Source organism: Vipera ursinii (genome assembly GCF_947247035.1).
Source record: "Vipera ursinii genome assembly, chromosome: 3".
Lineage (NCBI taxonomy): Eukaryota > Metazoa > Chordata > Lepidosauria > Squamata > Viperidae > Vipera > Vipera ursinii.
The window spans coordinates 151,263,831-151,288,104 of NC_139516.1; the positions used below are offsets into that span (position 1 = coordinate 151,263,831).

At 41.5% G+C, this 24,274-nt stretch overlaps 2 protein-coding genes across 4 annotated transcripts; one reads left to right on the forward strand and one right to left on the reverse strand.

Moving 5' to 3' along the window:
- Positions 1-1,125: 1,125 nt before the first annotated feature.
- Positions 1,126-19,232, reverse strand: TDP2 (tyrosyl-DNA phosphodiesterase 2). Of its 2 annotated transcripts, XM_083358923.1 has the most exons (8): positions 18,971-19,232; positions 18,446-18,528; positions 16,384-16,554; positions 9,679-9,770; positions 8,490-8,608; positions 7,001-7,171; positions 4,780-4,895; positions 1,126-1,486 (listed from the first exon to the last, which is right to left on the reverse strand). In XM_083358923.1, the coding sequence occupies exons 1-8, from the start codon at positions 19,175-19,177 to the stop codon at positions 1,366-1,368; spliced, it is 1,080 nt and encodes a 359-aa protein (XP_083215049.1). In that variant the 5' UTR covers positions 19,178-19,232; the 3' UTR covers positions 1,126-1,365. The 2 variants fall into 2 exon arrangements, with proteins under 2 accessions (XP_083215049.1, XP_083215048.1); XM_083358922.1 differs by lacking the exon at positions 1,126-1,486 and having other exon boundaries at positions 4,300-4,895.
- Positions 19,233-19,382: 150 nt separating this feature from the next.
- Positions 19,383-23,208, forward strand: ACOT13 (acyl-CoA thioesterase 13). 2 transcript variants are annotated; one of them, XM_083357635.1, is made up of 3 exons: positions 19,383-19,740; positions 21,199-21,383; positions 22,808-23,208. In XM_083357635.1, exons 1-3 carry the CDS (start codon positions 19,657-19,659, stop codon positions 22,968-22,970), a joined length of 432 nt encoding a protein of 143 aa, XP_083213761.1. In that variant the 5' UTR covers positions 19,383-19,656; the 3' UTR covers positions 22,971-23,208. The 2 variants fall into 2 exon arrangements, with proteins under 2 accessions (XP_083213761.1, XP_083213762.1); XM_083357636.1 differs by lacking the exon at positions 19,383-19,740 and adding an exon at positions 19,983-20,815.
- The last annotated feature ends 1,066 nt before the right edge of the window (positions 23,209-24,274 follow it).

The window sequence follows — 24,274 nt, forward strand, 5'->3', positions numbered from 1 at the left end:
ATATATATATATATATATATATATATATATATATATATATGTGTGTGTGTGTGTGTGTGTGTGTGTGTGTGTGTGTGTGTGTGTGTGTGTGTGTGTGTGTGTGTGTGTGTGTGTGTGTGTGTGTGTGTGTGTGTGTGTGTGTGTGTGTGTGTGTGTGTGTGTGTGTGTGTGTATTGGGGAAACTCCGGCTGAAGGAGCTCCGGATCTTACCCAGAAGCATCCCGTCATATATATATATATATATATATATATATATATATATATATATATATATATATGTATGTATGTATGTATGTATGTATGTATGTATGTATGTATGTATGTATGTATGTATGTATGTGGTGTGTGTGTGTGTGCGCGCGTTTGTGTGTGTGTGTGTGTGTATTGGGGAAACTCCGGCTTGAAGGAGCTCCGGATCTTACCCAGCAGCACCCCGTCAAGACCCGCAGCAGAAGCAGACCGCGCTTTCCCCGGGCTCACGGCTGCTGCACTCACCCCAGCGGACGGTCCCCCGCCCCCGCCCCCCCCGGCAGCGCCCCGGAGGCAGCGGCGGCGGCGGGGGGGGGGGGTAGGGCAGCTCCGCTTCGTCTTACCTGGCGACGGTCGGCGGAAATCAGGCAGCGACGGCGACCTCGGCGGGACGAAGCCGCCTCCATCCGCTTCTCTTCCCCGGGACTTGGGGAGCCGTTCAGAGCGCGGTCCAGGGGAAGGAGAAAAAAAATAAGTGGGTGTGGACACCCAGGCGCCAACTAGCGAAGGATGCTCAGTGCCGGGAAGGTGGGAGGGAGGCTCTGGGCGTGCGCGTGTGTGAAGAGGGCGCCTTGCTCGCTTGGCTTTCAGACCCCTCAACCCGCGTCCGCCGCCCCCCCTCCCCCCCGGTCCGACGACCAACCCCAACCCCCGTCCACCGGGGCCGGCTTTGCCCTCCCCTCAGTTCTCTTATGGGACCCCAGGAGTCACCCGTGGAAGCCTCGGAGCGTCCCGGGGATGATCGGCGTCCGTGGACCAGACATAGGAGAGACCGGAAAGGGAGAACATAGTAAACGCGGTGATTTTATTTATACTGGATACTTTGGTGATTTCATATTTATACTGAGAGGGAGAGCAAAGCTCCGTAGTCTCCCTTACGGATGTTGTCGCTGCTGCTTTACTTAATACAGGGGGGGGGGGGAAGCAATACCGTAACAAAAAAATATTTATATGACACGTGCCGGTGAAATAGGGGCAATAACTTCACAATCGGTACAAAAGCTAGGAGTGGTGCAAAGAACCATGGAAGGATACATGCTCAGCATTATAATTAAGACAGGATAGAAAGACCTGCACATGGATCATTAGGGAATGAAATGAAAGTGTACAATATCATCAAGGGAGTAAGGAATTGAAATGGAAATGGGCTGGTCGCACAGTGAGAAGAACTGAGGCAGGTGGACCAAGGCAGTCATAGAATGGATCCCACTTGATAAAAAGCGTCCGCGAAAGAGACCTAAAACAAGATGGATCCATGACATCAGTGAGTATTGCAGGCCGAATTGCCAAAGCAATTGGTTGGAAACATGCAGAAGAGGCCTTCATTCTGCAGTGATAGACAATGGCTAAAATGATATTCTCTGTATGGAAACACACACACACACACACACACACACACCACAACAAATTTCTTGTGTGTTCAATCATACTTGGCCAATAAAGCTATTCTATTCTATTCTATTCTATTCTATTCTATTCTTTATACAATTCATTCAGAAAGTATTCAGACCCCCTTTGCTTTTGTCAATTTTATGCTGCAGCGATTCTACAGTTGTTGAAATTCATTTTTTTCCTCATTAATCTACGCTCAGTACGCCATAATCACAAAGTGACAACAGAATTGTAGAAATGTCTGTAAATTTATTAAAAAGAAAAAAACTGAAATATCACATTGGCATAAGTATTCAGACCCTTTGCAACACTTGAAATTTAGCTCAAGAGCCTTGCATTTCTCTTGATCATTGCTGACGTGTTTGTACACCTTGATTGGAGTCCACTTGTGGTAAACTAAACAGATTGGACATGATTTTCATTTTTTCATTTTCATTTAAGAGCCTTGGTGGAGCAGTGGGCTAATGCCTCCTTAAGTAACACCAGCTGCCTGCAATTAGTGCAGGTTCGCATCCCACCAGGCTCAAGGTTGACTCAGCCTTCCATCCTTCCGAGGTAGGTAAAATGAGGACCCAGACTGTTGGGGGCAATTAAGCTGACTTTGTAATAATGCCGCTTGGGGTGTGTGTGAAAGCCCTAATAAGCAGGCATATACAGAGAATGAAGGCTACTGCTAAGCTTGTAAGCCGCCCTGAGTCTTCGGAGAAGGGCGGGATATAAATGGAATTAAAATAAATAAATAAATAAATAAATAAATTTTGAAAGGAACAGACCTCTCTATAGAAGGCCTGACAGCTGACAATCCATACTGTAGTAAAGCAAATGTCATGAGGTCAAAGGAACTTTTTTTAGAGCTCAGAGACAGGATTATTGCAAGGGTCAGACCTGGGGAAGGCTACTCTCTAATAGACCACTGTTTCTCAACCCCAGCAACTTTTAAGTGTGTGGACTTCAACTCCCAGAATTCCTCAGCTAGCAGGGGAATAAAAAATGAAAGGAAGGCAGCATTCTTCATCATGTGTCCTAAGCATTTTTTCACAACGTAAAGGAAAGGCTGCTGAGAAATCGCTTTGCAGGAAAGACTCTCACAATAGAAGCCATGCACCAGCCAACTTTATATTTAAGCAACCTCATGATTTCCAGTTGTTTACTTTATTATTTAACATATGGCATATCATACACAGACTAGCAATATATATTAACATTTCATCTGGATTAGTAAAACACAATAAAATATAAAGGCTAAAACGATCTATGTTCAAATACCAATGTCAAGGCCATATAACCACTGAAGCGCAGTGACAGCACAGTATCAGCAGTAGCGTCGAGTTTTTGGGTTCTATAATCTCCCAGGACTTGAAATGGACACTTGACATTAGAACCATCATTTAAAAGGCGCAACGAAGAATGTTCTTCCTGCATCGAGTCAGGAAATCCAGAGTGCCCCAGGAGCTGCTAACACAGTTTTACGGAGGAATTATTGAGCCTGTTATTGGTACCTCTATAACTGTCTGGTTTCAAACAGCAACCAAACAGGACAGGTACAGATTCCAACAGGTAGCAGGTAGTCTGAAGGAGGCCGGAAACGCTATCTACAGACCCTTCCAGGACATAAACTGTTTCTTGGGATGGCACTTTAGGGCATTGCATACCAAGACAAGTAGACACAGGGAGTGGTTTTTTTTTCCCCCTTGTGCTGTCACTCTGCTGAACACCTAATTCTCACAGGCTCTGTCTGATGTGTATGTATATTAACTCATACGGTGTGACTGTAGTATTATTTATCCTTTTTATTATGTTTAGTTCTCCCTTTTACTTGTATTACTGTTGTTGTTATTCTCTCTGTTGCTTTGCAAGTACCCTAAATGCTTCTGTACTTCCTTATGTGTCTAATCATATTTGGCCAAATAAAGTACTCCAATTCAATTCAATTGTAATGTGCATTCCTTTCATATCCATCTAGTGGTTAGGCTAAGAAACGAAGTACTAAGCTTCTGTATAGCAGGACATCTTATATTGGCAGCGGCAGCGGCAGCTAAAAAGCATATTGGCTAATTAGAGAGCTGGAAATGTTGAAAACACAGTTGGCACTGGAGCCATAAATTCCACTAATGGAAGCCTTGCCTTGAAAACAGAAACACAAGTAGAAGAGGCCTGTTCTTTTGCAACAAAGCCCTTGCTCAAATTAGGACTCTCTCCTTCAGTGTCCCTGCCACCTTTCTGCCATGAACGAAACTGCTGTCTCTTCTTTTGGCCGCAGTTCCTACCACCTCCTGGAAGAAGCATGCCACGCAGAAGGTGCTTCCTTGGCTTTTGGTTGTACTCCGGTTCGAAAGCTCAGGGAACAAATAAGCAGCAGTAGGACCATGAAAAGTTAGGGGCTGGGCCAGGGGTAGGCAACCTTGGCTCTTTTATGACTCGTGGACTTCAACTCCCAGAATTCCTGAGCCAGCCATGCTGAGCCAGCCTACCCCTGGGCTGGGCACTCAAAGAAAAGAGCAGATTTGGGTAGTGTTCATTAACAGCAACCCTTGATTCTTGGGAAGAACTAGGAATTAAGAGGCTATTCCAGCAATGGATTCATGGTCCTGAAATTGTAGTCTATCTTTTTCTTCCCGAATTTATAATCCCCCCCCCATTTCAGCTACCAGAACATAGTGTCATTAAAGGGAAACTCCCAAGAATTCTTTATTAAAAACAAATTGTGTGTTTAGTAAACTATTCTATTCTTTTGAATAATATACACAACATAAAATAATTTCCTCCCACACATGCACAAATTAGCTAAAATATCTTTTCCATTGCATGGGATCTTAGTATTTTAAATGGAAAGTTTCATCTTTGCTAAGCAAGAACTCCCCAAACAAGTAAAAGGAACTGCTTAGTTTAGACAATTGTGAATCAAAATTAACATTAGAACTGGTGTAAAATTTTGAAGAACATGAAAATCAGAAAAGTGAAATGTTTTCTTCTTACAATATCACATCAAAATTGCAAAACACTCCCCAGTGATCACTAGGAAATCTGCCACAATCTAGTTTTTCCAGACCAATCAAATCTAAGCTCCGAGGAATAATCTGTCCACCAACTGTTGCACCTCGGAAAAACAGACGATCAAACCGATATTTGCACTTGTACCTGGCATTCAAATTATTGTTTTGGCTTGTATCCCATGTGTAGTGGCAATGTTCAGGCTTGCCCAAGAACTCCCAAATATCCAAAATATTGTTAGGTAAGCCACCCATTTTAGCAACCTGATAAAGATAAGAGCAGAAAGCGATAATATAGCAGTAAACATAGTAATCATCATGTTGCTTTGAAGTCTGAATATGTCAGAGGAATACAATATTATCTAACACCATAGAAAATTACAGAAAAGCAAAAAAACATCTGTCTTCTAAAGTAATTCACACTGTTTCTTCTCTAAAATCAGTGGCCCTATCCAAGTGATTTTTATAGACCTGGGAGATCAGTATTTCTTCCTGGACATTGTGCATCAATTTGAAGAGAAAAACCCTGCCTTTGATTAAGTATGGGCTGGTTCTTATATCTGGATTGTGGGATGCTAACTAACCTTAAACCAAACTAGAAAAATAATCCACATATTACATTATGGAAAAGTATGCCAATGCTTTTAGCTATCAAAGAACGACTGATCCGGCCATCTTACCAGAGAACTAACAGTGATCCAGCAGATTGAGAGCGGGAGAAAAGGTCATATCCCCTTAGTAACAGTAATTTTGGGGATACACAACTGGGAACATAAGACATGCAACAATCAACATTTTTATCTGTAACCACTACTAATATCCTGCTCAGTACAAAATATCATGAATAATTCACTGAGGGGAAAAACACATGTAATATATGGGGAAATACCTTGTCTATACAAGTAGTCCTTGACTTATGGCCATTCATTCAATAACTGTTCAAAGTTTTAGTAGTGCTGAATGAAGGGATTTATGACCTATACCAGTGATGACGAACCTTCTAGAAACCGAGTGCCCAAACTGCAACCCAAAACCCACTTATGTACCATCGGGGTGCCGGATGGGCGTGGCCCATTGGGTGGGTGTGGCTGCAGTGATAACGGCAGAGTGGGTGGGACTAAAAGGTTCAATCAATCAATTCGAACTTTGCGAGATCTTTTTTTTCCCCGTGATAAGTTGAAATTGATTGATTGATTGAGCCTTTTTTTTGGTACATGGCGGTGGAGGCCTAAAGCGAAAAGGTTTTATAAAACCCAGCTGAAGGCCTAGGACTGGGGCGACGGCGCGCGTGCCCACAGAGAGGTCTCTGTGTGCCACCTGTAGCACCCATGCCATAGGTTCGCCACCACAGACCTATACCCAAAGTTACTGCCACTGAAGTAGCCTTGTCGTCACGTGATCAAAATTAAGGTCTTTGACAGACCACCTACTCTTACAAATGCAGAGGTACTTCAATTCCCCCTACCCATCTCCCGCATGTCTGTGCCTTTTTGGTGCCCTGCATTCCACAGCCACCACCACCCTAGCTGATGTTTGCCATCTTCCTGCTCCTGCTGCTGATCAAACATGCCCGGCCTGACCCTTTGCGAGGCAGCTAATGGCTGCACAAAGCTTTCTTCCTAAAGTCGTGCACCGTGGTTTCTTCACAAAACCCAGGGAAGATGGCCTTACATGGCCAGAGCGGGTATGACTTGTCAGCAGTAGGAGCAAAAATATGGTGCAGGTCAGCTGGGGTGGCAGAGAAGGGGCTGGGTTGCTGGGTTGGGGTGAGGGCAGCAGGCTGGGGCTGCTGGGGCTTCTTGGGGTGGCTGAGGTTCTTGGGACAGCTGGGATTTGAGTCATGCTGCTGGGCTGTAGTTTTGCCCCACGCTGCTGATGCTATCTGGAGCGGCTGATGTTTCCCAGGACGGCTGCAGCTTTGTGCTACACCGCACTACTGGGGCTCTCCACTGTTTTGCCCCTTAGGAGTTTCTTGCAGCCCCAGAGTGATGTGGTTCTGGGACCGCTGTTGTCCAGGGCAGCCAAAAGGGCAGAGATGGGGAAGAAGATGAACAGATGGGTAGTAGTGAATAGGAGGCAGACCCTTACTGCCCCTTGAGCAGAGGCTCAAGACTGGGAGGGACCTAGCCTGGAATGGCTTGGATTGGAGATGGCCATCAACTAACAGCTGGTGGAATTTGGTTAACAATGTCAACAGGGATTGCCATTGCTAAGCAATGAGGTCATGTGAACACTGCTTAGCCACACTGCATAGTAATGGAAGTTCTGGTCCCAACTGGTATCTTAAGTTTAAGGACTACCCGTAGATACTGGGAAAGGACATCCAAAGAAGGATCTGAGAGAAAAGAAAAGCATTTGCCCTAGCTTACCTCTTTGTCTCTTAAGTTTGTATCACCTCCAAAAATCACAGAACTTGATTCGGGTACCTCCGCCATTTTGGCAAGCACCAGTTTCAACTGTTTTAAACGTTCCTCACTGTGATCCTTAGTACTCTCCAAGTGGGAAGTCATAAGGCACAGGTCATTGCCAGAAATGTTTGCCTGATTTTAAAAAAAAAAGATGCACAGCATGAAATTTTTTTTTACATTAATTAGTTCTCCCATTCCACCTTTTATTTTTGAATGTCACAAAAATGAAGCCTTTTAAAGCTTGTACATCCACCTACCCTTAATTTAAATTGAAACTAAGTAAGAATGCAAGCTGTATTTATTTCAGGTTATCAGTGATCTCCTACAATAATAAATTAATTTTGTTGCCAGCCACTCTCCCCCTAAATAACACACTCATACCAAATTCTATCAGGACTCCCACCTTCAACAGCTTTTTTCCCCAGAAACAGCTCAACCCATATTTGAATGCTATTCCTTCTGAGAATGCTTGCCAACAATTGAAAAGGTTACATTGCCTACCATATTGCCCGCTCAGACATCCTTGTAAGTGAACAAGACGTCTGTCTGTCCCAAACGCAACCCCCAACAAGGCAGTACTGATCCAAAGGGGAGAATTGCTTTTTTCCTTTAGGCAGGGAATATCATGCCCAGAGGTCCGTCAGTCCAGTCTAGGTCCTTCAACTTCCCAGCTCCACTGGGACTCACTAGCATAGTTATATTTGCTGTTCCCAACTGCTTCCTAATTCTGTTTGGCTTTTCAGAGGGGCTTCACTTTCTTACATAGAACTGGAATATGAAAGTAGGCAAGAGAGCCTTGATTTAGTGGGTCACCTTGGGAAACACTTGGAATTAGGCTGTGCCAGATGGGTGGCAAAGATAAATCCCTCATTAACCATGCTCAGGTGTAACAGTAATGAGCACAACCATCTCAAATTTCCTTGTGACCTCCTTAGGTCACAGCTCACGTTTTAGAGCCCCAGAATTGGTTGATTAATATATTAAAGGTCATCCAAGTTAGTACACCCATGGTGTACATTTTAATCCACAGTCTATTATTTTTTCAAAGTATGCAGAATAGTAATGAGATTTCAAGTATAAGAGAAAATGAAAAGTTGATTGCTTCAGATATAGTGCTAAACTATAACACAGCTAACCTATTTTAAACTTAGCTGTGAACCGAATATTGCAATAAGTGAAAATTTAGCTTTTCAATCCCCTTGTAATATTACAGAAAAGTTCTCATATATTTTGATTTTGTACAAATGTATTTATGTTCTATAATACAAAGAGCTAATATACTTGTAAACATAAAGTAACAGTTCAAACTTTATAGTGAGAATACCCATTTCCTTTCATACTATTGCCCCATTGACTTGCTTTTAAAAGTCTTGACTATAGGTTATTGGAAAAACTGTTATTTCATGTTTTAAACGATTTTCTCCATAAAGCTGATGTAAAACTCACTTACATATACTGCTAATAAATTTCTCATCATAGAGGTTGTAGGAAAAGCTGTTATTTCATGTTTTAAAACTTTTACTCTTGATTTTTTTAGCATGATGACGGTAAAATAATGATCTGTATTACCTGGAGAGACAGATGGTCAAACATACAAAAAAAAAGGAAACGTCAACATCATGGCATTTCACTCAGAATTTCGACACAATAAAAGACATTAGCCTTGAGTCTAGAGGAATTTCAGACTTGTATCCACTTATTTTCATTTCTCATTTTAAATTAACCCCATTAAACAAAGTTTTACTTTTTTTGGATCAAGATTACACTTGGACTTTGCATGAGAAGCTGAAACATGCAATCCCAAAGCTGTGCATGCAAAAGGAAGTAAATTGGGTTTAATTTATATTATTTAAGCACAGTTAATCCAATTATTAAAGGGACGCGGTGGCTCAGTGGGTTAGGACGCTGAGCTTGTCGATCAGAAGGTCGGCAGTTTGGCGGGTCGAATCCCGAGTGCCGCGTAGCAGAGTGAGCGCCTGTTACTCGTCCCAGCTTCTGCCAACCTAGCAGTTCTAAAGCACGTAAAAACGCAAGTAGAAAAATAGGGACCACTACGGTGGGAAGGTAACAGCGTTCTGTGAGCCTTTGGCGTCTAGTCATGCCGGCCACATGACCACGGAGACGTCCTCGGACAAGCGCTGGCTCTTCGGCTTTGAAACGGAGATGAGCACCGGCCCCTAGAGTCGGAAACGACTAGCACGCATGTGCGGGGGAACCTTTACCTTTACCTTTAATCCAATTATTTCCCATGCATTTAATAATTTCCACTTTTAGTTATACACTGAACAGGTACACAACTTTTGGAATATTCTGGAAAGTTCCCCAAAGGTTTAATTTAAGGGATGATATAGGTCAAGATTAACAACATGTTTTTCAGTCTTGGTTATAATGAAGTGTAATTAGGTAAAAACAAGAACTTCTGAAGTCCACACAGCCACACCAGATACATGAGGCTGAAATTCATTAATGGATTCCAACCATACTTTATCTCTTCCTAGGAAGCTGGTATAATCAACTTTCTGCAGCTCTACATAGTGGCATTATACAGTATCATAAAAATAACATTGTATTTGCAGTTGTTGCATTAACCTGGGAGGGACTACTATAACTTCATGCATTAAGTTGATAACTTCATTTACCTGGAATAATTGTGTAACTGACTGCTCTCTTCTGGAGGTAACTTAAATATACAGGAATAACCTCTTGTAAAAACACCACATCTGGCCTGTATCTAAATTAAAAAGAGGCATTTATAATGAGACATATTGTAACTGTAGGAAGAAAAGTGGTTACTTCAAAAAAAGCAAAGAAAGTTATGGTATTGGTACTAGCAACTGAATGGAGAATACTTCACAATTTTCCATAGTTAATTTCTTCTAACTCTTTTTAAAATAACCAGGGCACCAATTCACATTTTCCAGGTTTTATTTAGGGTACTAAAAGTTCTGGGTTGCTTGAGATGTGACGTGAACACCTTGTGATGATTCTCACACAAAAGTTATTTCTGAGTGTTACTTACGTACCAATAATGATATTCAAGCATACGATAAAACTATATAATGTAAGCAAACCTCTGTCTCACAGAATTCTGCACTCCTGCAATGCAGCTATGAGACTAGACATTTTAAATTCATTAATCATGGACTAGTTTTATATATAAATCTTGAACCATTTTAATTTTTCTTAAATGAATCCAGTTTAAAACTCATGCTTTGAAATTAGCTTATTTTATTACAATATTGCAATCTGATCTTACCCTCAGATTTCCACCAGATATTCAGATGCTTACAGATACATGCAATTAAGATGCAGTTAAGATGGCAATTTTGCTAAACTAATATTAAATTATGTGGGCATGTCTGTGGGCATTTGATAACACTTCTATCCATGTCTATCTGTCTGTGTGTGTATATACTGTGTGCGTATATATGTATATGTGTGTGTATGTGTGTGTGTGCTATCTAACGAAATGAAATTCAATGGTGAAAAAAGTAAGGCACTACATTTAGGCAAGAAAAACCAAATGTACAGGTATAGTATAGGGGGTACCTTGCTCAACAGTAGTAACTGTGAGAGGGATCTTGGAAGTCCTAATGGACAATCACTTAAATACAACCCAGCAGTGTGCTGCAGCTGCCAAAAAAGCCAACACAGTGCTAGGCTGCATTAACAGAGGGATAGAATCAAGATCATGTGAAGTATTAATACCACTTTACAATGCCTTGGTAAGGCCACACTTGGAATACTGCATCCAGTTTTGGTCACCAAGATATAAAAAAGATGTTGAGACTCTAGAACAGACATGTCAAACACAAGGCCCGGGGGCCGGATCCAGCCCGCAAAGTGGTTTTATGTGGCCCGCGAAGCCATCCTGGAAACAGTGAGGGAACGGCCCCCACTGCCTTGGCCCCGGCCCAGAGACCCTCCTCCTGCCAGAGACCCTCAGATCTCTCCCACTCTTGCCCAGGCCCCCATAGGCACCCTTGATGCGAATGATGTAGAGCTGGCCACGCCCACCCAGTAGGCCATATGCACTCTAGCCACGCCCACCCAGTAGGCCACGCCCACCCTGGCCATACCCACCCGGCCCCCTGAGGGCAACCGCAATGCTGATGCGGCCCTCAATGAAATTGAGTTTGACACCCCTGCTCTAGAAGAAAGGGTACAGAGAAGAGCAACAAAGATGATTAGGAGACTGGAGGCTAAAACATATAAGGAACGGCTGCTGGAATTGGGTATGTCTAGTGAAGAGAAGGACTAGGGGTAACATGATAGCAGTGTTCCAATATCTCAGGGGCTGTCACAAAGAGGGAGTCAAGCTATTTTCCAAAGGGCCTGAAGGCAGGACAACAAGCGAGTGATGGAAACTAGTCAAGGAGAGAAGCAAGCTAGAACTAAGGAGAAACTTCCTGACAGTTAGAACAATTAACCAGTGGAACAACCTGCCTCCAGAAGCGGTGAATGCTCAACACTGGAAGTTTTTAAGAAGAGACTGGACAGCCATTTGTCTGAAATGGTATAGGGTTTCCTGCCTGAGCAGGGGGTTGGACTAGATGACCTCCAAGGTCCCTTCCAACTTTATTATTATTATTGATCATCAGCCAAATGTTCAGACTGGATTTGGCATTTTTGTCTACCTATCAAGTCCTTACCATCTGCCTGGGATAAGCAGATGTGGATGTTTGATGGCATTACAGATATCGTCGCAGGATGGAAGCAGTTCCTAGTAAGGCCGCCTTTTGCAATTGATTAATGGCAAATTTGTCAATGCCAATGGTGTTCAAGTGGTGTTCCAGTTGTTTTGGGATTGCACCCAAGGCGCCTATTACTATTGGTAATACCCTTGCTTCTTTCGATTTCTATTTGTAGGTCTTTGTATTTTGTTATCTTCTCCAGTTCTTTCTCGTCTATTTTGCTGTCTCCAGGCAGTGCCACGTCCACTATCCAGACTTTTTTGTCTTTCTTATCGACAATTGTTAACTCCGGGGTGTTATGTTGCAGGTGCTTGTCTGTTTGAATTCTGAAGTCCAAGAGCAGTTTAACTTTATCATTTTCTATGGCTTTCTCTATTTTATGATCCCACCAGTTCTTGCTTACAGGCAAATGATATTTCTTGCAGATCTTCCAGTGCACCATTGTTGCTACTTTGTCATGCTGCTTATAAGCATTTATTAAATGTTAAAACAAATTGTAAGCAGTAGGGTTGTGGGAATAAAACATGTATTATTTTATTTTATTTTCAACTCCTGGTGACTACCTGGACAAATCCCTGGCAAGATTTAAGAAGTGGTTTGCCATTGACTAGGACCAAGTGACAAAATTAGTAGTTAGTCTGTGTGATCTTCTTGCAACAGCTTACCAGGTGGTCCACTGTTTCTTCAGCTTCTTTGCATAGGTGGCACATACTGTCTGTTGCTGTCTTCTCAATTTTGACTTTGTATGCATTTGTCCTTAAGGCTTGGTCTTGTGCAGCCAGAATTAGTCCCTTGGTCTCTTTCTTCAATTTTCCTGTTCTTAGCCATTGCCAGGTCTTGTTATTATCTACTTTCCCGGCTATTTTTTAATGTACTGGCCATGTAATGCTTTGTCTTCCATGCCTCTATTCTGTTCTTCATTTGGTCTTTCTTGTAGGCCAGTTTGGTCTCTCCAGTAGTCAGTAAGCCTTCCTGATATACTAATTTAAGTGCATCTTCATCACTGTCCTTCAGATATTCTTCCAAAGCCATTTCTTCTTCTTCAACTATCTGATGTACTTGCAGCATTCCACGTCCACCTATTTGCCTTGGTAGATAAGAGTCTGTCAATGTCACTGCGTGGATGAAGGGCATGATTCATTGTCATTATTTTTCTGGTCTTCCTATCCATTGCTTTTAGTTCTCCTCGAGTCCAGTCCACTATTCCAGCTGTGTATCTAATGACTGGAAATGCCCAGGTGTTGACTGTCTTCACGGTATTTCCTCCATTGAGTATGGACTTTAAGATCTTCACTCTCTTGATGTATTCACTTCTAATCTTTTTCTTGACTTCAGTGTGCTTGATGTTCTCAGCTTGAAGGATAACCAAGTATTTGTAGTAATCTTCCCCATCCAGACTCTTAATGTTATTTTCGTGGGGCATCTTGATTCCTTCAGTTTTCACTATTTTTCCTTGTTTGAGAGTAAGTGTGGCACATTTGTCCAAGCCAAATTCCATTGCAATATCTTGGCTATATATACGGACAGTGTTCAGCAGTGATTCTATTTCAGATGATGTTTTTCCATACAGCTTCAGATCATCCATGTAAAGGAGGTGGGATAGTCTGGCAGATGTTTTTGATGTTTGATAGCCATGTCCTGAGTTGTTCAGTATTGTTGACAGAGGAAACAGTGCAATAACAAATAGTACTGGTGATAATGAATCTCCTTGAAATATTCCTCTCTTGATATTAACCTCTCCCAGTCTTTCACCATTGACCTGCGTCTTCCATTGTGGCATCAATCTTTGCACAAATTTTCTGATGTTTCTACTGACTCCTGTTATTTCTAGGCACTTGATTATTCAGTCATGTGGCAGAGACTCAAATGCCTTTTTGTAGTCAATCCATGCCACATTCAGGTTGGTCTTCCTTTTCTTGCAGTTTTCCAAGATCATTTTATCTATTAGGAGTTGATTTTTTGTTCCTCTGCTATTGGGGTGGTTTCCTTTCTGCTTCGGTGGAAAGAGATTGTTTTCAACTAGGTGCTGATGTACAGCATCAGCTACCACACCAGTTAGCAATTTGAAAGTTGTTGGTAAGCAGGTAATTGGCCTGTAGTTGCCTGGTGTTGCCCCTTTTGCTGGATTTTTCATTATTAGGTAGGTTTTCCCAGTTGTTAGCCACTTTTCAATTTCTCCTCCTTGTAGTATATTGTTGAACTGCTTGGCAATGAGTAGGTATATAACAGTTAGATGTTCCAACCAAAACCCATGCAGTTCATCTTCACCTGGTGCTGACCAATTTTTGATCTTCCTTGCTCTTTTTTCTACCATTTTTGCTGTTATTACTAGTTCTTTCATTTCAACTTCTGTTTTATTTGCATCCACCTCTTTTAACCAAGCCGCATCCTTGCTTGTATTTCTTTGGGTTATCCCATATCTGCTTCCAGAACTGCACTGTTTCTTGTCAGGTACTGACTGATTCATTGCAGTTTCTCCATTGATGGATTGGTAGAAACTGATTGGATTGAAATTGGAGGTTCTGCCTATAATTTGCAATTCGAGCTTCGTATCTACTGATTTTCCTGGCTATAGCTGTTATTTGCTGCTTTATTATTCCCAGTGCTTCCTTGATCTTCCTCGTTTCTAAGTGGTATTTCTTGTTTTGGTATTCTTTTGTCTTCTTGTTCTTCAACTTCTTTTCTTTCATCTGTTCCAGCTTGCTTGCATGTGATCTTAACTTGCTGATCTCATTTTCTAGTTTAACCCTCCATTTTTGTTTTTCTTCTTTGTTGATTTTGCATCCCAGGTACTGTTATAACTGCAGCTGTGCTGTACATTAGTTGATTTGTTTCTTGCAGTGAATTGGTGCTTATACTTGATATTGCAGTATTTGCATCTTTTAATGCTTGTGCTAGCTGTTTCCTTGGAACAAGCTTCAATGCAGGCAGCTTATTCTATTGTTTTTGTGCTATTGTTTTTGTGCTCAGTTATTCTTTGTTTCAATTCTTTTATTTCTTTAGTCAGAGGGTTTTGTTCTTCCTGAGGAAGAGGTGCCTGGTTTCCAAATGAGAACAGTTGTATATCTCTGCTAGATTCCTTCATTGCCAACTCCCCCTGCTTGCCTCTACATTCTGAATTACTTCTGGCAAGGCTTTGATTTCTTTGCCCTGGGTAATTCTGTTTCTATGAATACTTTATTTCATATTATAAATTGGTGTTGATCTGCTAGTCTCTGTTCTGTTATTTCTGATTCTGGATGCTGTTCTTTCCAGAACTGGTGCATTTGTTTTAGACTTGGACTTGATCTGTAATCTGTAACTTGATCTCTCTCTCTCTCTCTCTCTCTCTCTCTCTCTCTCTCTCTGTGTGTGTGTGTGTGTGTATGTATGTGTATATATGTATATGTATACACACACACAGTGTATATACGTTAAATTTTACTGACAGAGTTAAAGGGAGACTAATATAGCCATTTTGAGCTATTTAGCTCTCATCAGCTAGCCATACCCTTCTGAGATTCGAACATGGGCTGCTTTGCATATTAGGCAGTTGTATTAACCTCTAGGCCACAGGTTCTCTTTGCTTTTTGTCAGCTGAAACCAGGGAGAAAAGATTAAGTGTCTGACAGAGCACCCGGTCTACCCAAATATGGGACAGAGTAATCTGCTAGGGTATGGCTAGCTGATGAGAGCTAAATCGCTCAAAATAGCTATACTAGACTCCATTTAACTGTTTGTCAATAAAATCTAACATATATGCATACAGTTTGTTGTAACTACATCTGCCTGCAACACACTCCTAGATTGGGGCTGAAAGGCAGATTACTCTGTCCCATATTTGTCCCATATATAGGATTGCATAAGATGCATTCAATCAGTGTAAAGTAACTTGCTAACTACAACTGCATCTACTCAGAGGAAGCACTGCAATTCTTTAATAATCTTCTCTATGTATTACTGCAATGTATTATAGTTGACATGCTTTAAAGAATTCATATTTTTTTAACCTTAAGTAGCCTAAATGATTGGGTGCTAGCTAACTTCAATATTTATCAACCCAGATCCCAAAATCATCATGCAATACTATCATCCAAATACAGAAAAGGGCTATTAGAAATAATGGGAGCCATCTGAGGGCTGTCTTTGGCAGAAATCTTGCAATAGTAATTTTGATTTAGATTGTTTTAATTTGCTTGTAGCCTTGTCCAAAACATGCTTTAATAAGCATTCTAGAATTATTAAGATTATAAATATGAGAATGTTAAATTGAGAATAATGACTGAATAAAACCTAAGATTAATGTTTTAGAAGCACAGTAACTTACTCTCCAATTCATGCAAATTAAAAATAATTATTTCTACCATATTCTAGATGAGTAGTTATATTTTACTGATATAAAAGAAATAAAGAACTTTGCTATCAGGCATAGTAATGTATTTTTGCCGCAAAGCCTTAGACAACCTAAAACTTTTTGTTACTTAAGAGACTTAAATGCATAAATATTTTAGCATTGTATTACAAAAAATATTCAACTCTTATTAAAAAGTACCTAGCACAAAACAAATGCATAATGTAGTCCAGAGCATGCTTGTTCTATAATTAACCTCATTCAATCATTGAGGCTTATTTCTACTAGATGCCCATAGGATTACTGTGATAGGTACTTACAAAGCTAGATAGGAACAGACTGCCCGTGCCCTTTCTTGCAGATTATTTGAATCCAGGCCATCAATATTCCAAGTAATTAAAGAAAAAGTGCTGTCATCTTGTGGATAGATGCCTGCAGCTTCCACTGCAGCAGCTACAGTATTGGTAGTTGAATGATCAGTTAGCTCAACACTGGAATGCACACAAATTAAAACATATCATCTAAAGCAATTTTCTCGAGAACATTTACTTATCCACAGACTTTAAAAACTAATTTTAGAAAATTGTCATCTGCAGTAGGTCCAGTTTACAACTACATAGAATGCTGTGGTTGTCACAGAAACAAACATTTAGAATTTTTCACATCAGAGATCAGCCTTGAAGCTATGTGGCCATCAATTTCCCTATGCTACCCTAAGGTTTTAGCTTGGCATGTGAAACTTATCAAGTATGATTCGTTAGCCATGATTTATTGATTTCACACAAACTGAACCAGATAAATTACAGGTAGTTCTCAAAACTACCAAAATTTCTATTGCTAAGCAAGACAGTTGTTAAGTGAGTTTTGCCCCATTTTATGACCTTTCTTGTCACAGCTGTTAAGTGCAGTTGTTAAGTTAGTAACACGGTTGTTAAGTAAATCTGGCTTCCCCATTGACTTTGCTTGTCAGAAGATTGCAAAAGGTGATCACATGATCCTGGGACAATGCAACCGTCATAAATCCATTGCCAAGTGGTTGAATTTTGATCATGTGACCACAGGGATGCTGCAACCACCGAAGTGTGAAAAATGGTCAAAAGTCACTTTTTCAGTGCTGCTGCATCTTCAAACAGTCACTAAAGTTGAGAGCTACCTTTATTTCCTTAACTATATGTGAAAAATAAGGCATAGCACATTACATATATCTAGCTATAACTTTTAAGCAAGCTGAGAAATGTTCACTATAGCTTTCAGTCAGTGCTACCATTATCATTTTTTTACAATGGCTTGAACAATTATTCAAAGGATAGTACCAACTGCGCCACAACTATTTCTACCTAAGACAGGGACAAGACAGGGACAAACTAGAGTCCCCCCCCCACAAATATTTTAGACTAAGCATGTCTACCCACCCTGGACAGCTGGTAATGCGGCCTCATAAGGTCATTAAAAATATAAAAAGGAAGGAAGTTTATTATACAGGTAGTCCTCAACTTACAACCACAATTGAGTCCCAAATTTTCATTGCTAAGTGAAACAGTTAAGTGAATTTTGTCACCTAACAACCAGTTGTAAATCGAGGACTATCTGTATACATTAACTAGTTATATATTTTATATGCGGCCCAAAACAACTGAGTGCAGCTCAGGCAAGTCAAAAGTTAGATGCCTGTGTTTTAGTCTATTCCTACAATGCCTTGGCAATGGCTATGACATCTGGTCAACTGGCAGGGAAATTCAGTATATCAGTTTGACTATAGTACTCCTATTTAAGATCTATAGGGATTCACTACAACTAGAGGAAAGTCAGAGCCCCGTTAAGACTTGGAACCAATGCTGACCTAAAATGTTCAGTTGCTGTGAATCATATTGAACTAACTCCATGCAGTAGCATGCAATTTTTTTTTTTACAAATCCAGTATATTAGAACTTATGCACAATTTATGCATAAATACCAAGTTCAGGCATGAAGAAAATGATCAGGTAGGGTCCAGGTCAGCAAGCAGGCTTGTAGGTATGTCATTTTGCATGGGCACTGTGTTCTGCTCCACACAACACCAAGTTTCATTTCTCTGTCAACTTTCAACCTCATAACTATAAACAGTGGCTGTAAAAAAAAATCCCTTAATAAATTTGAAAATGAGGAAAGAGTGAAAAGTCACTCTCTCTCTCTCTCTCATCCCAAATCACCTCACAAAGTTGTGGTAAGGAAAATAGGAAGAGGAAGGTATGTTGGAGACGTTTGTCACCTCGAGTTATTTGTAATAACAATAAAGGTGGGATACAAATAAATGACAAATAAAAGGGATTAACATGGCCACATAACGGAAGGAGCAAAAGATTTTCCCTCCTTTTCTCCACAAAGAGCCTTCGCATAACTTACGGAGCCCCTGTGGTAGAAACTGGGTGGGGCATCCTGTTGACGTCTTGCTCAGGAGACGGGTCAAAGTACGAATTCAGCGCCTTCTAGAAAAGAAAAGTCAAAACATAGCACAAGTAGTCCTCAGCTTACGACCGCAACTGAGCCCAAAATTTCTATTGTCCAGTGAGACATTTTGCCCCATTTTAGGCCTTTTCTTGCCACAGTTGGTAAAGTGAATCACTGCAGTTGATAAGTCAGTAACCTGGTTGTTAGGTGAACGTGGCTTCCCCGCTGACTTTGCTTGTCGAAAGGTCGCCAAAGACGGTCCCAGGTCCCCGGCACCCTGCAACCATCATAAAGGCCAAGCGTCTAAATTTTGATCACCTGACCATGGGGGTGCGGCAACATTCGTCCACGTGAAAAAACGGCCATAAGCCATATTTTCTTCGAACGGTCACTAAACGAACTGTTGTAAGTCGAGGACTACCTGCACCGTGGTGGAGGTCCAGGAAGCGGCCGGAAGAAAGCCTCAGAACGGCAACCTACCTGCATATCCCAGCCGTTCTCGGACAGGTAGCGCTCAGCCTCGGCTGCGCCACTATTACTGATGGAGGCAAAGTCCAAGCAGAGCCGTTTCTGCTGCTCCTCCAGGTCTTCCCGGGGCCCGCCGCCCTCCGCCGAGTGTACGCCCGGCCGCTCCTTCGCCTCGGAGGCCGCCTGCTCCACCTCCCCGTCCGCACGGCCGCCTTCCATCGCCTGGACTATTTGTTGCTAAAAGAATCTGCAGCGCTTCAAAGACCCGAAGCCCGCCAGCCCGCGTTTCCCGGTCGCTTCCAGTCAAAAGCGGAACAGACTGCGCATGCGCCGCAGAGAATCCGCGGCTCGGAGTTTCCTGTGTTTTCCAGCGGGCGCGAGGTCGTCGGAACGCGGAAGTGGTGGTGGGGGGGAGGTGGGAGGTGATTCGAAAAGATGCCGAACGTTCGACGAACGGAACGATCCCCGGGAGCTGATTTTTTTTGCACCGACTACCGCGGGTTAAAAGCGCGGGGTGGTGGGGGGGGAGGGTTTTGCGATTCTGCATATGCTAATCGCCTGCTCTTTTGGGAACCGGACGTAGGTTTTCTCAGACAGCGCTGCTGCGTCGCTTGGTGGTACCGCCGCGATTTGAAGCTGCTCGCGACTGCCTGTTTGGGGGACCGTCCTTGCTCCGAAAGGATTCCCCGTTTGATGCCATGGCTCACCTCACCCTTCAAACTATTCGCGAGGTGATGAAAGTCATGTTGGAGTCGCCCGGCTTCGATCGGGTGGCGAATAAGGTAAATGAGGTGTTAGGTTCACGTTGCTGATTTCCCCGGGGTGACCTTGGAAGAGATCGGACCGAAAGGTTGCAGCAACTACCGTACTGTAAATCGTGGCCTACTGTAGCCTTTTAAGGACGTTGGAGTAGAGCCGCCTTAATCTTCTGCGCTAGCTAAAAATCAGGAGTCTGGTAAGACCCTTTTCAGACGAACGCATTTTATTAAAAGGTATTTCTTTATTCCTATTTATATCCCGCCCTTCTCCGAAGACTCAGGGCGGCTTACAATTTAAAGCACAAATCAATCTGCTTAGCAATAGCCTTCATTCTATGTATATGCCTTCTTATTAGGGCTTTTGGGGGGGCCCCAAGCAGCATTTTTACAAAGTCAGCTTATTGCCCCCAACAATCTGGGTCCTCATTTTACCTACCTCGGAAGGATGGAAGTCAACCTTGAGCCTGGTGGGACTCGAACCTGCACTAATTGCAGGCAGCTGGTGTTACTTAAGGAGGCATTAGCCCACTGCTCCACCAAGGCCCTGTGTCTGACTTCTTCAGACACAATGGAATGGCTGGACTGATACAGAATTTAAATTCAGATGGTGGGGGCAAGGGGAAAACAGTATGGTCACGCAGGTGACATGCGACACAGCTTACAAGTACCTTATCCAATCACAACTGTAATGTGTTAAAATCTACTGTGTCTGCTGAGACCTTCTGAGATAGTGTGAAACTTTTAAAATGATAATTTTATTAAAGGTTACAATTAAAAAGATAAGCCAATGCAAATCGAAAATATAGAAGGTGAAGAAAAGAAAAAAAGGAAAAAAAAGAAAAAATAGAGACAAAAGAAAAATATAAAGAAATGACTTTCCCCTTCACCGCAACATGTATAAACAATGTTCAGGGAAGCTTTTTATCAGTCAAGATCTGAAAACAGGAGAACTACATTGTCAACCTAGAGATTATTGAGTGGGCTAATTCATATATGTATCTATATATCTCTAAAACTCCCTTTGTGTTTATCTGCGCCCCTATTTGTACTTCAAGTCAGTGCAAATGATGTATTGTACTGCAACAAAATTTGAATCAAGGTACTTAAAATGTACTAATTTTTAAAATGTATAAAAATCCAAGAATTGAAATTTCTACATTGTTCAAATCAGTTTTATTTGCAAAGTTATGGCGTCCCTGGCGGGCAATTGCAGCAAAAGAATCTTACCATCATCCTTGTAAAAGAGAATTACCTTGGAAAGAACTTTCAAGAAGCCAAACTTATCCTCTGCCCAATATTTAAGTAAATTTGCAACTGAAGTAACCCAAAGTTATTGAGGGTGTGTGAATGCTGACTGAAAGTGGAATTAAAATAGAATGGAATCTTTATTCTATTCTATTCAATAGAAACCCAGCATGTGCTTATACGTGCAGATAAAATTCACTGGAACATTATGGAACTAGATTTCTATTTCTCTTCCAGATGAAGGTTGTCTCCGCGAACCCTGGAAAAGTTGTCTTTGAAATGAAAATTGAAGAACAGCACACCAACAAAGGAGGAACTCTGCATGGGGGCCTGACAGCAACTTTAGTAGATATTGTGTCAACAGCTGCATTAATATATACTGAAAGAGGAGCACCTGGCGTCAGTGTGGACATGAACATTACGTAGGTATCAAACTTGGTGAAGGTTATTTTCATGCTTGTTTCCTTTTATCTGAGCCTTCATTCTGCACTGAGTGTGAGAAATCCAACTTGTATTAATTCCAAGAGACCGTCGGTCCAGTCCAATGCTTTGATACTACTGGCTGCGTAAATTTAAATACTTTTGGGAAAACTAGACTTCTATATCCAGATTCTTCAGAGGTTTTGAAAGGTAGTGAAACATTCATTAGTCATGCTTTTGTCTGGAAATACCCAGATCATTATTTGAGCTTTATTTTTGTAGTAAGCCATTATTATTCATCACTATTACTATGTAAGGAAGTGAAGCAAGAACTGACAGACACATCTGCCTTATATCAGTCAGAGATTATTGCACTCTCGAGCTCAGTATACTAGCACTCCAACTTTAGGTAGAAGCTTTTCCTGATCATGTTGGAGATTGGATGAGGTGAGCAGCGTGATGGCCTAGAGGTGGAGCTCTTGCCTCACAGTCAGGAGGCTATGAGTTTGACCCTAGGTAGTGGCAGAGATTTCTCCCTCTGGGTGCAAAGGTAGGAAGGTGACAGCGTTCCGTGTGCCTTTGGCGTCTAGTCATGCTGACCACATGACCACGGAGACGTCCTCGGACAAGCGCTGGCTCTTTGGCTTTGAAACGGAGATGAGCACCAGCCCCTAGAGTCGGAAATGACTAGCACACATGTGCGGGGGAACCTTTACCTTTACCTTAGTGGCAGAGATTTCTCCCTCTGGGTACAAAGGGAAAATATCTACTGTGAGATCAACGTAGGCGTCAGGAAGGGCATCCAGCCAGTGAACGCTCAGCTCCATTCAGTTGCCCTGGCTCCACCCTGAAGCAAGGATTACAGGATTGTTAAAAGAAGAAAAAAATGGAGATTGGACAAGGACTCTCTGGATGCAACGTATACATTTTACTCTTAAGTCTGAAAGCTTCTCCAAAGTATGTTATATATTAACTGAGCCTGCGATTCAAATTCCCCAAACCTGTCACTCTGAACAGCATCCTTTTCACTGCATTCTGTTTTAATGTACGTGCCATACAAAAGGATTTTTATATGTGCAAAATAGAATTAAGAAATTTAGGGTGGCATATATCATTCTGCTCTCCCAAAAATAGTGTTGGATAAGCCTGACTGAAAGTGATGGATTGGGTCCCTCTGCGAATATCTCAGCTAACCACATACAAAAATATCCAACAATTTATTCAGTACTCTTTTTTGGTTTTTATTAAACAGTCAAAAAGTTGCTTAGGCAGGAAATTTAGTGGCTGATTTTAATTCAGTCTCTTTCTTCTGTTGCTCTGCCTCAGAATGCTTAGAGGACAGTTGTAAGGATGAAGGATAACAACAACACATACTGCCTTTCATTGTAAATGTAAGAAATATTTTTCCCTTTCTTCTGTATTCTAGGTACATGTCATCAGGTAAGATTGGAGAGGAAATCCTGATCACTGCTGAGGTTCTGAAGCAAGGAAAAACTCTGGGTTTTGCCAATGTGAATTTAACAGATAAGGCAACAGGAAGATTGATAGCTCAAGGGAGGCACACCAAGCACCTGGGATACCAGTCATAAAAAAATAAAATCCTGAGAAATCCAAGAACGTAGATGGAGGAATGTACCTCAGCAAGTTTCAAAAATTGAGGTGCAGTCATTGGGTAATGAAATAATATTGCAACATTGAATTCTGTTGTTTAAATTGTTCAGATGTGTTAGTGTATAAATGTATAAACATGTCTGTACATGTATTTATATTTATGTACACCATGTCTAGGGTGGATGAATAAAGCCTGCCTTTTGTTTGTTAATAGAACATACATGTAAGTAAATGTTTCTCCTGCTAGGAAAAATAGTACAGTGGAGCTAATATAAGTGTGAACCTTGGAAGCACTGAAGAAAAGATGCAAAGAAGACAGTTTTTCTCCTGAAACTTACAAGTTTGCTTTTGAGTTTCAGTTGTGGGAGGGACAGATGATGACAGCTCCTAAGCCACTGTTTCTCACCCTCAGCAGATTTTAAGCATGGTTGGCTGAGGAATTGTAGGAGTTGAAGTCCACATAGCTGCAGGTTGCTGAGGTTGAGAAACACTGTTCTAAGCACTGGATTGAATCAAGAAGAGAAGCTGTTTTGTCCTCAGATGTAATTCTTCCCCTGCAGCTCTGGGAAAAACAAAACACTCAGGGAAGTGGCTTACCATCTTTGGGAAGAGCATAAAAGGTGATGCTAGGAACTACACGGAGGGTTTTCAAAAAGGTAACATGGGATTCAACTCACTGCATTTGCAGGGGCCCCAGTTGCCTTTTGTATTGGTGCCTTTAAGCTACGGGATTCACCTGAATGTATTTCTTTTAATAGAGTGTTGAATGAGCGCCCATCTAACAAAACAAGGTGAAACTCCAAAATCTTTTAAATGGCAGTATTCTTTCCAAAAGAGTTTGTTTTGTTAAAAATTACTGAGTGGGATGAGAAAGGCTGCTGCTATTCAATAACGTTTTGATTTAGACATTTTAATTTCAATGTAAAATCATTTCTGCTATGCTTACCACAACACCAGCAAGAACATTTTATCCCTTACTTTGGCACACTTTCTTACACCTTTTTATTCAAAAGCTATCCCAGAATCAGCTACGCTGAATGTAGATGAGTGCAGAAAACGCCTAAGTGGTGGAAGGAGAAAGCAGAGGCTAGTGCACGAGTTACCTTGGGATAAGATGGGCGGTCAATAAATGTAATAATAATGGCTTAATCCTTGTGATTTTGTGCCTGTGGGATTTCTGGGTGCTCTGTTCTTTTGTGATACTTGGCTAATTATATTTTAGACATTGAATTGCTCTTTCCATTGCTCACGATCCCATAACTCTGATAATCTCTAGAAAGAT

Bases quoted from the DNA above. Each gene is read 5' to 3' on its own strand.
- TDP2 (XM_083358922.1), bottom strand. From the start codon at position 19,177: ATGGAAGGCGGCCGTGCGGACGGGGAGGTGGAGCAGGCGGCCTCCGAG. The intron at 9,771-16,383 runs GTAAGTACCTAT...TTTTTAATTTAG, and splicing joins GTCTGTTCCTATCTAGCTTT to ATACAGGCCAGATGTGGTGT. The intron at 8,609-9,678 runs GTAAATGAAGTT...CTGTCTCTCCAG, and splicing joins CAGTTACACAATTATTCCAG to GTAATACAGATCATTATTTT.
- ACOT13 (XM_083357635.1), top strand. From the start codon at position 19,657: ATGGCTCACCTCACCCTTCAAACTATTCGCGAGGTGATGAAAGTCATG. The intron at 19,741-21,198 runs GTAAATGAGGTG...TTTCTCTTCCAG, and splicing joins TCGATCGGGTGGCGAATAAG to ATGAAGGTTGTCTCCGCGAA. The intron at 21,384-22,807 runs GTAGGTATCAAA...TCTGTATTCTAG, and splicing joins AGTGTGGACATGAACATTAC to GTACATGTCATCAGGTAAGA.